Consider the following 15553-nt stretch of genomic DNA (forward strand, 5'->3'; position numbering starts at 1 on the left):
TGACAAGGTCCCACATGGGAGACTTACATGGGCGGCACGGTAGCACAGTGGTTAGCACGGTTGTTTCACAGCGCCAGGGTTCCAGGTTCGGTTCCCTGTCTGTGCGGAGTCAGCACATTCTCCCCGTGAATGTGTGGGTTTTCTCCGGGTGCTCCCGATTTCCTCCCAGGGTTTCCTCCGGTTTCCTTCCACAAGACCCGAAAGTCGTGCTTTAGGTGAAGTGGACATTCTGAATTCTCTCTCTGCGTACCCGAACAGGTGCCGGAGTGTGGCGACTAGGGGCTTTTCACAGTAACTTCATTGCAGTGTTAATGTAAGATTGCTCGTGACAATAAAGATTGTAATTATTATTACAAAGAAGGCAAATGAGACACAGGGTAACTTTATAAGGTAAATTAAAAATATGCTTAGCTGTAGGAGACAGAGGATGGTGACAGACGGCTGCTTTAGTGACTGGACGCCTGTGTCCAGGGGTATACCACAGGGATCTGTGCTGGGTGCCTATTGTGTGTCAGTTATACAAACAACATAGAAAATACAGTGCAGAAGGAGGCCATTCGGCCCATTGAGTCTGCACATCCCACTTCAGCCCTCACTTCCACATTATCCCAGTTACCCAATAACTCCTCCCAACCTTTTTGGCCACTAAGGGCAATTTATCATGACCAATCCACCTAACCTGCACATCTCTGGACTGTGGAAGGAAATCGGAGCACCCGGAGGAAACCCACGCAGACACGGGGAGAACGTGCAAACTCCGCACAGACAGTGACCCAGCAGGGAATCGAACCTGGGACCCTGGCGCTGTGAAGCCACAGTGACAGTGATAGCAGATCATATATGACTATGTGGGGGTAGGGTCAGTAAGTTTGCGGGTGACACAAAGATTGGCCGGGGGGTTAACAGTGAGGTTGAGTGTCTTGGGTGTCAGGAAGATATAGACGGGATGGCAAATAGGCAGAAAAGTGGCAGATGGAATTTAACCCTGAAAAGTGGGAGGTGATATACTTTGGAAGGAGTAATATGACAAGGAATTATTCAATGAATGGCCTGACACTGGGAAGTTATGAGGAACAAAGGGACCTTGGTGTGTTTGTCCATCGCTCTCTGAAGGCAGAAGGACAGGTTAATAGGGTGGCGAAAAAGACAGATGGGACATTCCCTTTTATCAATCGGGGCATAGATTACAAAAGCAGGGAGGTCATGTTGGAGTTGGATAGAACTTTGGTGAGGCCATAGCCGGAGCACCGTGAGCAATTCTGGTCGCAGCATTATAGGAAGGATGTGATTGCACTGGACGGAGTGCAGAGGTGATTGACCAGGATGTTGGCTGGGACGGAACATTTAAGTTATGAAGAGAGATTGGACAGACTTGGGTTGTTTTCGCTGGAGCAGAGAAGACTGAGGTGCGACCCAATCGAGGTGGACAAGATTGAGGGGCATGGACAGATTGGATAGGGAGCCGCTGTTCCCCTTAGTCGAAGGGTCAGCCAATAGTTTTAACTAATAGAATCCAGCCAATTCCCCCCTCGCCCACGGCCATTAGGGTCAATCACACACCACTCACACTTGGGAAGTGGTGTACTCTTCACTATTTTTAGAGGCTTTGCTGGATTCATGTTTCTGCGACCAATGAACAAAGAGCTTTAGCGCCAGCTTCTGATGCTTGCTTTCAAACACCTGTAATTTTTGTCAAGCGCTTTTACAAAAGCTGAAATATCTCGAAGGATTTCACGTGGAGGGGGGGTGGGGTGGGGTTTCGAGGACCGCCATGCCGTAAACCAACATGGCAGCTATTACGCACCGACAACCTCCCAGACACAGCGATGAGGCAAAGCACATGCCCCGCCGGTCATTCCCGGGATGGTGGTTGAGGGAAGGTTAGAGCAAATTGAAACAGAACATTCCGGAATGAACAATTTGGTTTGAGTCAGCACGTGGAAGTAAGGCTCAGCCGGAACCCACGGTTCCCATTAGGGCGGAATGGCCTGCTGCGAGACATTCTCTTTCAGATGCCGAGTGACCTACTGGGCAAATCTAGCATGTTCTGATTTTATTTTGTATCTTCAGTCTTGACTTTCACCTCAAGACCGTGTAGTTTTAATGCAAACCTGAAATGATACAGAAGGAAGCCAGTGGCTGAATGCTCAACAGGTTTGGCGTTCCTGTCTCTGCGGCTTTCGTGAAGGTAGGTGCTAACACCGTTGCAACCACAGTGGTATTTCCGATGAAATTACTAAACTTTGATCCTGGAGTATCCCACAATGTAATGCCTGGGCCTTTCTCTCTATATTTTCCTGCCCACGCCACGTGACGTTAAGAAATTGAACTGGACATGCCAAAAGCATTCACTCACGTCGAATCCTCGGAGGACAGCGAGATGGAAGGACAGAAGCTGGAGTGGGATGACACTGAGGATCCCCTGCAGGCAGTCCACACTGTGAGGCACTTTAATCACCCGGTTCACACTTTTTATGGTCTCGTAATCATCCCGGTCACAAATCACCACCGGACGACCCTGAAACAATGACAACACAATCATATTTCCAACAAACTGCAGATGAAGATACTCCCGCCTCTCTCTGTGCTCTGATGCTTATTTTATTGTGACCACTCTGACCAACACTCCTCTGAACTGTGCTCTCTCCTTCCTTATGCATCGTCCTACCTACTGTTCTGACTCTCTACGTCCTCGCTGTGTTGCGCTGTCTCATACTGTAACTCATTCTCGCTCAGGGTTCCAATGTTGTGGAAGCTGACACTTCTCTCTGTCTTCCCCTCGTCTGCCAATTCCAGGCTTTTGAAAGAAAGGCATATGAAAATACAGACAGCATTTCCAGCATGTCAGAAACGACACAAAAAAAGCTCTGTGCACAGAGGAAAGGCTTTGGAGCTCAGCGACCAGAGTTATGTGGATGATGACATCAGCCATTGCATTAAAAGCTTGGTCCCGGAATGCAATGGGCTGAGGGACCCAGTTTATCATCTTGTTTCTTAGTTGCACTGGTTGAGGAAGGAACTTTGCCCAGAACACAGGAACTTCCAACAACCAACCAGTCTGCTCTGCTTATCTTCATCGGCTGTGTCATTTTCCTCGGGAAACAAAGGCCGAGAGAGGGATCTCATGGAGGCCTATAAATCAGGGAAAGGGCGGACACAGAGACGCTCTTGCGGCGGAGAGCGTAGCTCAAGGCCGTCGATATCAGGCAGTCACCAAGCTGCCCAACAGGGAAACCCCTTTATCTTGAGCGTGGCGAGAATGTGGAACTCGCCACCACAGGGAGTGGTTGGAGTGAATAGCATCGATGGATTTAAGGGGAAACTAGACAAGTGTGAGAGGGAGAAGGGAACAGTGATAGATTTAGAGGAGGAACGATGGGGGGGGCTCAAGTGGGCCATCACGGGCTGGTTGGGCTGAACGGCCTGTTCCTGTGCAATACCATGTAACAGGATCACTAATAAACAGCTGAAACAGGCCGACGAGGTGTCTCATTAATATCTCGACTGAAGGCAAATGTTGCTACTTTACCGTGCCAGCTCCTTTGCTCTGCTCAACCTGGTTGGCATCCTAAACTTTGATCCTGGAGTATCCCACAATGTAATGCCTGGGCCTTTCTCTCTATATTTTCCTGCCCACGCCACGTGACGTTAAGAAATGTGACGTTAGGAAAAGATTTAAAAATCTGAGGACACAGTTAATGCAGTACCTGCCGTGCGACCACCTGCTGCAGGGCGTTTTGGCACTTGGTGTAAGTGTGGTCCCTCATGATCACCATGATAACTGGCATCAGCTTGTCCACCAGAGCCAAGGGTCCGTGCTTCAGCTCACCAGCCAGGATACCCTCAGAATGCATATATGTGATCTCTTTGATTTTCTGCAGGAACAATTTTCGACATTTGGTACAGAAAGCAGAGGCTGCAGGTGAACTAGAGAGGCTTCATTCGCCACACCATCATCTCACAAGGCACACAAAACTCCTCACTGGCCACCTTGATAAACGGCCGAGTATTCCAGGAAGCTCACAAACTCACGACAACGAAACACGCAGTGACGTGTGGGTGCCTGCTGTGTTATTTCCGTCAGTGAGCCTGCTGTTGTGCTGAACTCAGCTATCGCCCTTTTTGGGAGGTGTCACGAAATGACCACTTGGCTCTTTTTGGACCAGGCATTTAATATGTTTTGAAGACAATATGCACGGTCCAAATACTTCACGTCCTTGGCACATGGCTCCAATTGATTTTCTCTGCAAGCACAGCCAGAATCCTTTAGCGTCTCGGTAAAACAATTATTTTCAGACGGTGCTTTGTCTAATTAATGGCATCAAAAGGACACGCTAGTGGGATGCGCGTGGTGCAGCATCTCGACAAGAGGGTTAATTCTCTGTCCCTGAAGCTCATTGCGGAAGCAACATTGTGCTTTTCATTTTCCCCAATTAGTTTTCGAGGAATTGCCTATAAATCAGTTGCATTTCGTAAACAGAAGAAAATTAACTGCGTTCAGCTGCTGGGGGCTGTCGAAGTATTTGAGGGAACTGTTGCTGCCGACTGTCAGGAAAACAAAGGTAGTTTTAAGGGATCGAGACTGTTTTGCTTAACATTAGAAATTGGGTACAGTTTTTGGTGGGTTCAATGTAATGTTTCTAGTGCCTGGAAGGGTAAAACCTCAAGTTAGATCTGTGTTGAACAAAGATGTTTGTATGTGCGGGGGTTGGTTTCAATTCCAACCGTGGAGGCGATTCCAGCGCGCGATAGCCATCAGCGAGAACAGCGACGAGGGGAAAATCCCAGCAGAATCGGAAAAGGCGATTCTCGCCGGCGAAATCGCCTTTTCTGACTTTTGCCGCCCCTCACTGTTTATGTTACAAGGTGCAGGCCCAGAAAGCACCGGAACCTCATTTAAATATCTTTTAATATACTTAGCGAGTGTCACCCCCCCCCCCCCCCCCCCCCCCCACCCCATCACATGACACCCCCTCACTGAATAGTCATACTCGTCGAGGGTTACACCAGGTTCAGAAAAACGCAAACTTCCCCCGGGGGAGAGGGACACGCCCGGGGAGTGCCCTGGACTGCTCCCTGTTCCACAATGGCACTGCAGGTGTTGACCCTCTGGGGAGCTATTGGGGATGTTGGTTTCAATTTATAAAATCATGGACGTTTACAGAATGGAAACAGGCCCTTCAAACCCAGCTTGTCCATGCCGCCCAGTTTCAATCACTGAGCTAGTCCCACTTGCACGCAATGGGCCCATATCCCTCTATACCCACCCCTGCCCATGTAAATGTTTTTTAAAGAACAAAATTGTACCCGCCTCTACCACTGCCTGTGGGCAGCTCGTTCCAGATGTTCACCGCCCATGCTTTCCCATCTGCTCTCTTTTGTATCTCTCCCCTCTCACCTTAAACCTATGCCCTCTAGTTCTGGACTCCTCTACCTTTGGGAAAAGATGTTGACTATCTACCTTATCGATGCTCCTCATTATTTTATAGACCTCTATAAGATCACCCCTAAGCCTCCTACGCTCCAGGGAAAAAATTCCCAGCCTATCCAGCCTCTCCTTATAACTCAGCCCATCAAGTCCTGGTAGCATCCTCATGAATCTATTCTGCATTTTTTCTAGTTTAACAATATCCTTCCTATAATAGGGTGACCAGAACTGAACACAGTATTCCATGTGTTGTCTTACCAATCATAGAATTTATAGCGGCGAAGGAGGCCATTCGGCCCATCGAGTCAGCACCAGCCCTTGGAAAGAGCACCCCACCCAAGCCCACACCTCCACCCCATCCCCGTAACCCCACCCAACCTTTTTGGACACTCAAGGCAATTTAGCATAGCCAATCCACCTAACCTGCCCATCTTTGGAACAAAGAACAATACAGCAGAGGAACAGGCCTTTGGGCCCTCCAAGCCTGCGCCAATCATGAGTCCCTTCAAGACCAACCGCCTGTATCCTTCCATTCCATACCCCGTCTGTTCATGTGCCTATCCAGCAAAGTCTTAAAGGTCACTAACGGATCAGCCTAAACCAACTCACTTGGCAGTGCATTCCAGGCCACTACCACCCTCTGTGTTAAAAACTTCCCCCGCACTGAACCTTTCTCCCCTCACCTTGAACCGGGCCCCCTTGTAATTGTTATTTACGCCTTGGGAAAAAGCCTCCAACTGTTCACCCTTTCTATACACCTAATAATATTTTTAACTTCTATCAGGTCGCCCCTCAGCCTCCGTCTCTCTGGGGAGAACAATCCGAGTTTAACCAATCTCTCCTCACAGCTAAAACCCTCCATACCAGGCAACATCCTGGTAAACATTTTCTGTACTCTCTCCAAAGCCTCCACATCCTTCTGGTAGTGTGGTGACCAGAATTGGACACAGTATTCCAAATGTGGCCGAACCAACGTCCTATATAACTGCTTTTATATTCGATACCCCGTCCTATGAAGGCCAGCATTCCATATGCTTTCTTCACCACCATTTCCTCCTGTGCTGCCACTTTTAAGGATCTGTGGATCTGCACGCCCAGATCTCCCTGTGTCTCTACGCTCTTAATGGTCGGGCCATTTATTTTATAGCTCCCACCTTGAAATGCATCACCTCGCATTTGTCCAGGTTAAATTCCATCTGCCATTTCGCTGCCCAATTTCGCAGCCTATCTATATCCTGTTGTATTTTTTGACAATCTTCATCACTATCCCCAACTCCTGCAATCTTAGTATCACCTGCAAACTTGCTAATCAGACCCGCTACGTTTTCTTCCAAGTCATTTATATATATTACAAAGAGCAGAGTCCCAGAACTGATCCCTGCGGAATACCACGACTTACAGATCTCCATTTGGAAAAACACCCTTCCACTGCTACCCTATGTCTTCTATGCATCCAGCTCATTCACCCCTGACCTGATGTGACTGTGGGTGGAAACCGGAGCACCCCGAGGAAACCCATACAGGCACCGGGAGAACGTGCAGACTCCACACAGACAGTGACCCAAGGCGGGAATCGAACCTGGGACTCTGGCGCTGTGAAGCAACTGTGCTAACCACTCTGCTACCGTGCCACCCACTAGTTTGAACATGACCCAAGAATGAGTCTCTCTAACTTGGAGCTCCATTTGATCAAATTCCTCTGTGGTTTATATATCCAGGAACCTCACATCGTCACAGCTGGCAGAAGGTCAGGCTCCATCTTCATGGAGGTCTCGTGCTGTCCAAGTTTAACTCTGGCAATTTACAATCAAGCCATACTGCACAACGTCCATCGTTACAACATCAAAACCACTTCTCAGTGATGCCTTTGGAACTCTCTTCCACAACAGGCAGTGGAAACGGAGGCCCATGGAATCTCGCGAGAGGCCTCCTGCAAGATTTGGACACTTCTCACGAGACGTCGCGATCAGGGTCTCGCCCTCCAGATCAGCATTTTTAATGAGCGAGGCAAGGCCTCAACCAGGCGCCGTTTCGTACTCGTCCACACAAATGTGGAACAGGCCTAACGGCACCTGGGGGGGGGGGGGGGGGGGAAGGGATGCTGAAGGGGGAGGGGGTTGAAAGATTGGGGCTACCTTTAGAAATGGCGCCCCGCTCCGCGTGTACTCTTCTGGCATTGGCGAGCTATGTTCATCGGTGGGCGAAATGATGCAAGTGTGGCTTCGACGGGGAATTCCCCACCAAGGCCAAAAAGAACAACAAACTGTTGAATAACGGGGATACTGCCAAGAAACACCCGCTAAACGGATTTTTTACCCAAGTCTTTTCAACATTTGTAAGGCAGAGCCAGATAGATTCTGGATAAGCAAGGGGGTGAAAGGTAATCGGGGTAGGCGGGAATGTGGAGTTGCGGTTACAATCAGAGCAGCCATGATGTGATCGAATGGAGGAGCAGGCTCGAGGGGGTCAGAGGCCCTGACGCCAGCTCCTAATTCGTTTCTGCTACATTATCTGTCAACCTTCAAAAGCTGTTCCAGCTGTGCACCTTACCAAAGCTGCCCTCACGCTGTTTACAAGTGGCTGCTTGGGTCTCGCTGGGGCTCGCGGGTTTTAATGCACTCCCCTGTGTGTTCGCTGGCCAACACTGGCTTCCAGTTCGACAAACATGCCAAGCCACAATTTACAATTCTCAGACTTGTTTTTCAAAGCCTTCTTGGCTGCGTTTCTCCACACCTCTTCCTTGCCTGCACTAGCAAGCCTGATGTTTCCTAACATGACTTGCCGTTTAACTATGTTCAAGGTTCTAGATAAATGCAAGGTGTTGTTGTTAGTGGACGTAATGTCAATTTCGAGGAAGTGGCCCAAGTGACCATCGGCCTTTAAAGTGACCCTCCAGGGATAACACAAACTCGTGACAAAAGGCAAGCGTGTGTAAGCTGAACTTTTAGATCCGGTTTGATGTTTCCAAACAAATGTGAGATTTGTGCCATTACTAAGGAACAATTCTCCACCCGTGACAACTTGTTATTGATTAAAAATTCCCAAAGCGCACTGAGATTTTCCAAAACAACTTGTCCGATGAAAGCTTTATCCTGTTGGCATTTTCATATTATTTCGAATTGGCTTTTATTCCATTTGTGTGCAGTAAGAAATACGAACATGACGCGATGGCAGGAGTGACCCGCTGTTTTCAAGTGCGCGCGTCTCAGTGAAAGCACTGCCATGGCCTGCTATAAAATCAAAACAGTGCGGCGATGGGTTTTCTGATCCCCTCGGCCTGCTCTCCACACAAAAGAAATATCCTGCAAGTTGGTCAAGGTAACAAAGCGCTGCGTGGTTTAAATTCGACATAACAGAGCTCACTGCGTTCCGATAGATGTGTGCAATCAACACTATTTTGTTTTTGAAACCAGACAGCCATCGGGGTCTTTGTTTACTTCTGTGACTTTAATTGAAACGAGTCTAGTTGCGGAGAGAATAGTTTTCATTGTGTCTCAGAATGCTGTGTTTTCCCTGGTGTGCCCTCAACTTAACTCTGGGAGGCCGACATCTATACAAGTCCCAAGACATTGCAGAGCTGTGTTGGCTTCTGTCCAGAATTATTCATACAGCCCCTCAGTAGCTCATGCGGTGAATCTCTCACTGAGAAATCACACCATTCCAAAATGGAACTGGATGTGTTCCCAACACATCCAGGAAACTTCTAACAGGATTAGACAGGGGAGATGCAGGAAGGATGTTCCCAGTGGCAGCGGCCGGGGGGGGGGGGGGGGGGGGGGGATACAGGGTAAACCATTTCGGACCGAGATGAGGAGAAATCTCTTCACCCAGAGAGCAGTCGGCCTGTGCAATCTGCGACCACAGGAAGCAACTGAGGCCAAAATATTGTATTTTTCAAGAAAGAGTTAGTTGTAGCTCTTGGGGCTAGATGAGTCAAAGGATATTGGGGGGGACAGACTAGAGTTGGATGATCAGCTGGATTAGAATGAATGGCGGAGCAGGCTCGAAGGGCTGAATGTTCTCCTCCTGGTCTGCTTGACTATGTTTCTATGGCAGAATATGACAAGGCCAGGGAAAATAGGCAGAGAATTGATAGCTCCAGTCACAGACCTCGCACCGGTACAGCTGGATGGCCCAACTTGCCTGCATTGATTATTTCCATCACCCCACCAGGCGATGGCTCATTCTCCACCTCCCCCCGACCCTTCTCAGCCTGCCAAGTTAACTGAAGCACCGTGCTGGGCAGTGACACAAAACGGCCCCTGGTAACTACTCACCACGTTACAGGTGAATAAGAGGGAGCGACAAATAGGAGGCTGGCTGAGGTCTCTCCCGCGCACTGTGTTACATTGTGGCTTTCATGGCCAGCGGCCTCTTAGCTATGCAAAGGTAGGAACGAGAGCGAGTCCTGGCATAAACCCAACTCTTTTGAAAGGAAAGGGTGTTCTTTTCAAAAGTCAATTTTCCGGACATTAGCGAGCAACAATCCTTAATTGAACCTCTCTGGAGCGGCTCGCGTTGTCGGACTCCAGATGTGGGCGATTGTGAAGGGACTCGTTATTAGCCAGCTGGGCTGTCTGGCCTCCTGTTCGAAACATCCACCTTTACAACTTGTAAATTATATAGCGCTGTGAAACACTAGTACCTGTCAGACGTCATTATACAGAGGCAAAGCAACTGCTTTAAAGGGAACTTTAGTGAGGCTGCGATTGGGATGTCTGTTCTGACAAGAGTGGCTTGCACACCTCGTATTCCAACATTTCGCCTGATCTGGAGAGACTCACATTCCCACTCATGAGATGTGGCCAAGTAAGATCATGCAGTAACTCACCAGTGCCCCCTCCAGGCAGGTGGCGTAATGATAACCTCGGCCCATTATGAGAACCGATTTCTGTTGGTATAGTTCCCGTGCCAAATTCTGGATCTCCTCGTCCAGAGTTAGGATCTCTTTAATGAGGTCTGACAAAGAGAGAGAGAGAGAGAGAGAGAGAGATAAAATAATTGATTCAGCCGAAGAATTTCCTTTTATGTGTCAGTTACAATCCCCTACTCAAAATCGGATGTGTGGTCCTTTGATCAGCTCACTCCTGGAAGTCAAAATTCGACTCCACATTCCTTTCAACTTGGTCACGAATGTAGGCAGATTTTGTGCCTGTGATTCTGTACTGAGGCGTGCACTCCAGGATGAGAGAGCTGTGTTCGGAGGAAAGACTGAACTGAACTGAATGGACCGAAGAATGAGGCGTGATCTCACTGAGATCTGCAAAATGCTTCGAGGTCAACTGGTTCGTGCCGCAGACCCAGGCCGGCAGCGCAGGTTCAATTCCCCGTACCGGCTTGAGGTTATTCATGAAGGCCCCGCCTCCTCAACCTCGCCCGAGGTGTGGTGATCCTCAGGTTAAATTCCCCTGGTCGTCTGAGACTACGACGACTTTGCTTACTCACACTTGGGAGTGAGGTCCAATCAAATATAGGATGAAAACTAGGTCAGTCCAGCAGGCAGAGAAGTCACGGGCATGATAAGGCACATGGGAGGATTGCAATTATTTTAATGCCCGTCAGGTAAGGCAGCGTTGATCTGCAAGTGGAAAAACACTATTGTTGCAATAACTAAGACATGGTTGAAAGGAGGACAGGACTCAACATTCCTGGGTATGGGAGTTTCAGGTGTGATATCTGGGGGGTGGGATGTTAGAGAGGAGGCGGCATTGCAATTATTGATAAAAGAGACCATCACTGCAGTAATGTGGGGGGATGCCTCAGGAGGCTCTTCAAGTGAAGCCATAAGGCTGGAGCTCAGAAATATAAGCGGGGCAATCAGTTTAATGGCATTATACTACAAGCCTCCCAACAGTCAGAGGAAGATAGCGGAGCAGATCGGAAGGCAAACCACACAGAGAGGTGAGAGAGGAATAGAGTTATAAGTAGGAGGAGACTTTAACTTTGTCAATATTAACTGGAATCGCCGGGGTGTGAAAGAATTAGACGGGGTAGAATTTTTTAAAGTGCACCCAGGAGAGCTTTTTGTGCCAGCACGTAGATAGTCCAGCTGGGGATGGGGCAGCTCCGGACTTCATCCGCGGAATAAAGCTGGGCAAGTGGTCCAAGTGTCAGCGGGCGAGCATTTCCGGGATAGTAACCATAATACTATAAGTTTCAAAGTCATCATGGAAAGGGATAAGGATATTCCAGAAATCATGCGTCTGAATTGGGGGAAGGCAGATTTCAAGATCATTCGACGGAGACTGGGAGCTCCTACTTGCTGCAAAATCTACAATTGGAAAGTGGGAGGCTTTTAAAAGTGAAATAATGAGAGTTCAGGGCCAACATGTTCCTCTAAGAATGAATGGCAAGAGTGGCAAGTCCAGGGAACCTTGGATATCAGGGCATATTGAGGCTTTGAGAAAGAAAAGGAAGCGTATGCTAGGTCCCGAGCACTAAAAATGGGGAGGCCCATCAGGAGTACAGAGTGTGTCAGGGGAGGTGCTTAAAACATAACTTAGGAGGGCAAAGAGGGGTCACGAAATGTCACTGGCAGATAGGATTAAGGAAAACCCCCAAGGCATTTTATAAGCATATTCAGAGCAAGAGTATGGCCATGGTCAGGGGATCATTAGTGACCAAAAGGGCAATGTGTGTGTGGAGCCAGAGGATGTGGGCAAGGTCTTAAATAAATATTTTCACCAATACTCACTCAGGAGAAAGACATGGTAGCTGGAGATTTTTGCTGGGACGGTGAAGTTTAGGGCACGTTAAGGATGGGGTACTGGATGTTTTAGAAGGCATAAAGGGCCTGATGAGATGTAGACCAGGCTGCTGAGGGAGGCAAGGGAGGAGATTGCTGGGGCCCTGACGGAGATATTTAAATCTTCGCTGGTGAAGTGCCAGATGACTGGAGCACCGCTAATGTGGTACTTTTATTCAACAGCATCAGGGATGAGCCAGGTAATTACAGACCAGTTTGTCGAACATCAATGTAATTATTGGAAGAAATTCTGAGGGACAGGATTAATCCGCACTTGGAAAGACAGGGATTGTCAGCACGGACTTGTTGGTGGGAGATCCTGTCTGACGAATTTAATTGAGTTTTTTTGAAGGGTGGCTAAACATATTGATGAGAGGAGCACAGTTGATGTTGTTTATTTACATGGACTTCAGTAAGGACTTCGAGAAGGTCCCACACGGAAGGCCGGTCCAAAAGGTTCGAGCCCATGGGATTCAGGGCAAGTTGGCAAATTGGATCCAAATTTGGCTTGTTGAAAGGAGGCAAAGGGTGAAGGTGGGGGCTTAATGTTATGAATGGAAGCCTGTGACCAGCGATGTACCACAGGGATCAGTGCTGGGGCCGTTGCGGTTTGTTATTTAAAATAACCACTTGGATTTAAATATAGACGATATAATTAGTAAGTTTGCAGATGACACAAAAATTGGTGGTGTTGTTGATTGTGAGGAGGATAGTCTTAGGCTACAGATTGATATTGATCAGCTGGTAAATTGGGCAGAGCAATTGAATCCAGGTAAGTGTGAAGGGATGCATTTTGGGAGGTTTAATGAGGGGAGGAGTTACAGAGTGAACGGCAGGTCCTGGGAGTATTGAGGAACAAAGGGACCTTGGTGGACAAGTCCATGGATCCCTGAAGGTGGCAGCACAGGTACATAGGGTGGGGAAGAAGGCATACGGAATGTTTGCCATCATTACCTGGGGCATAAAATATACGAGGTCTTGGTACAAATTAACAAAACATTGGTTCGGCCACAGATGGAATATTGTGTGCAGTTCTGGTCGGCACGCCATCGGAAGGACGAGTTCGCACCAGAGGAGATTCACCAGCATGTTGCCCGGGATGGCAAGTTTCAGCCAAGAGGAGGGATTGGATAAGCTGAGTTTATTTTCTCTGGAACACAGGAGGCTGAGGGGGTGAGTATCTGATAGAGGTATACAAAATTATGAGAGGCATGGATAGGGTAGATCGGAAGAATCTTTTCCACATGGCAGAGCTTTCGAAGACCAGAGGGCGTAGGTTTTACGGTGAGGAGTAAGTAGTTTACAGGGGACCTGAGGGTGGTGGAAATATGGAACCCACTGCCTTAGAGGGTGATGGAGCCAGGTACTCTTGTAACATTTAAGAAGCATCTGGGAGAGATTGGCATCAGATGGTCGGCATAGGCTTGGAGGTTAGACGGGCAGTATGGTCAGTGCAGGCTTGGAGGGCCAAAGAGCCTGTTCCTGTGCTGTATGACTCGACGGTATAGAGGTTCAGGCATTATCACTTTTAATGGTGAAACAGGTTCGATGGGCTGTGTGGGCTTCTATTTTTCTTACACTGTGTTTCACGGTGATCGTTTTGCATCGGGCAGGTATCGTGCTTCTGTGGCAGTGCACGGGAAGCGTGGACAATTGCAATGCTCAGAGAGATGCTCCAAGGTTGACTTCTTTCGGACATTGCCTCCTTCGATGCAGGGTCCTCTTAACCACCGTCTGTGTGTCAGACCTTGTATATTTACACTTGAGATTTGAGGTGCAAGAGAAATATAAGCCAGCCCTGGAAATGATCCCAGTGAAAAGTCTGCTTCCTCAATCAGGTAAAGCAAAATAGGATCTGGAAATTTATGTTGTTTATTGTTTGCGTCAGCCTGTGGGTCAGTGGGTGGCAATCTTGCCGACATGTCAGGAGGTTGTGGGTTCAAGTCTCACTGCAGGACCTGAGCACTAAAACCTGGGCTGATATTTCAGTGCAGCGTCCCCTTGCTTACCTGGTAACTCCTTCAAACCCCGTATGATCTCCTTTCTTCGCTCCTGCATGGAAATTCGATCTTCACACATCAGGAGTGCAAACATCACCAGAGACACAAACTGGCTGGTGTAGGCCTGGGTGGAAACAGAAGGGAGCACATTACTACCCAAATCCAAATACTTTCGGTGGTGTTCAGGACAGCACAACAACAACAAAAAGCAAGCTGATCTTGGGCGAGGCCTCTGGAAGCTTACAAGAAAACTGCTCGTCATCAGTCACGAGAGCAAATTGAAGCATGTTCAGCAACATGCCAACATGGTTTAAATTGGATTGGTCATATCTCCTGCTCAGCATATGCCTCTGGAGAGAAGAGGGGGGATGCAAACCTGGAACTCTTTCACTGAACAAGTGATGTGCGATGGAAACTGTGTCAGAAGGTGCAGTTTCACAGCAGCCCACGGAGTAGGATTATCAAGCTTCCAGAGCAAGTAAGTTCCAGGTTCAATTCTCTCCCTGAGCAGCCTTGCCAGATTAGAAAGGGAAGAATAGCACCGATGTTTCCTGATGGATGGAACAGAGCCCAGGGATCCAAAACATTAACTCTTCCAGTCACACTGGAGGGAATGGCAATGTGCACATCTCACCCGTTTCACTGCCAGGGGGAACCCGCGGAGGGGATCGACATTAGTGGGGGCTGGAAGGCCCTGGCCGATGGGTCGGGCCAGTAAATCCTGCCCAAGGATCCGAGGTAACACGTCGGGCCTCAACTGCAATAGTCCATCACAGTGGATCTGGAACTTGCAGAGTGACCAAGGGGAACGGTTACATTTGCAATAGAAAGTAACATCAGCCAATAAGATGTTCACAGACAGGAGTGCTCGAAAACCTGGTCTCGGGTCAAGGTTAACCTGGCAGGCTGCACCCCAGTGCTTCCTTGCCTTGCCAAAGGGAAGCAGCCATAATGTCAGTGTCAAACCATTTCATTACACAATGAGTGAACACAATGAAGAATAAAATCAAACAAAGGTCCTTCAACTGAGTTAACCACAGCAGTCAGATCAGTGGCATGAGCAGCGTTTGAGAATAATTTCAGCTGTGGGCCATTAAAGGGGGCGAAGGGGAATTGCTCACTTCCCTTGCGCACTTCTCGAGTTGCAGCTCTGTGAAGGTACTGAGTGACAAGTACCAGGTTTACACCCTGCACAGGAGCAGAGGGTCCAGGGTGAACTGACGCTGATGTGGAAACTCAAATGAAAAGACCACAGCAGACGCCCCCTCGCCCCTGCCTCCAACATACTCCAGTTGTTTTCCATGATCAAATCCTCAGGGGAACAGTCAAGGCCTGGAGTAGTTTTAACGAAGAAAGATGTGGCTCGCTGACCTCATTTGC

At 48.5% G+C, this 15553-nt stretch overlaps 1 protein-coding gene across 1 annotated transcript in view; it reads right to left on the reverse strand.

The window, feature by feature from the left end:
* LOC140396854 (glutamine--fructose-6-phosphate aminotransferase [isomerizing] 1) overlaps positions 1 to 15553 on the reverse strand; it is a 59828-nt gene that overhangs the window by 2415 nt on the left and 41860 nt on the right. Inside the window, exons 15-18 of the mRNA XM_072485632.1 lie at positions 14183 to 14297; positions 10260 to 10387; positions 3708 to 3875; positions 2357 to 2518 (exon numbers count right to left, since the gene is read on the reverse strand). Coding sequence (XP_072341733.1) covers positions 2357 to 2518; positions 3708 to 3875; positions 10260 to 10387; positions 14183 to 14297 — 573 coding nt within the window. The remainder of the gene's footprint in view (positions 1 to 2356; positions 2519 to 3707; positions 3876 to 10259; positions 10388 to 14182; positions 14298 to 15553) is intronic.

This window comes from Scyliorhinus torazame, chromosome 20, assembly GCF_047496885.1.
Source record: "Scyliorhinus torazame isolate Kashiwa2021f chromosome 20, sScyTor2.1, whole genome shotgun sequence".
In the NCBI taxonomy this organism is placed as follows: domain Eukaryota; kingdom Metazoa; phylum Chordata; class Chondrichthyes; order Carcharhiniformes; family Scyliorhinidae; genus Scyliorhinus; species Scyliorhinus torazame.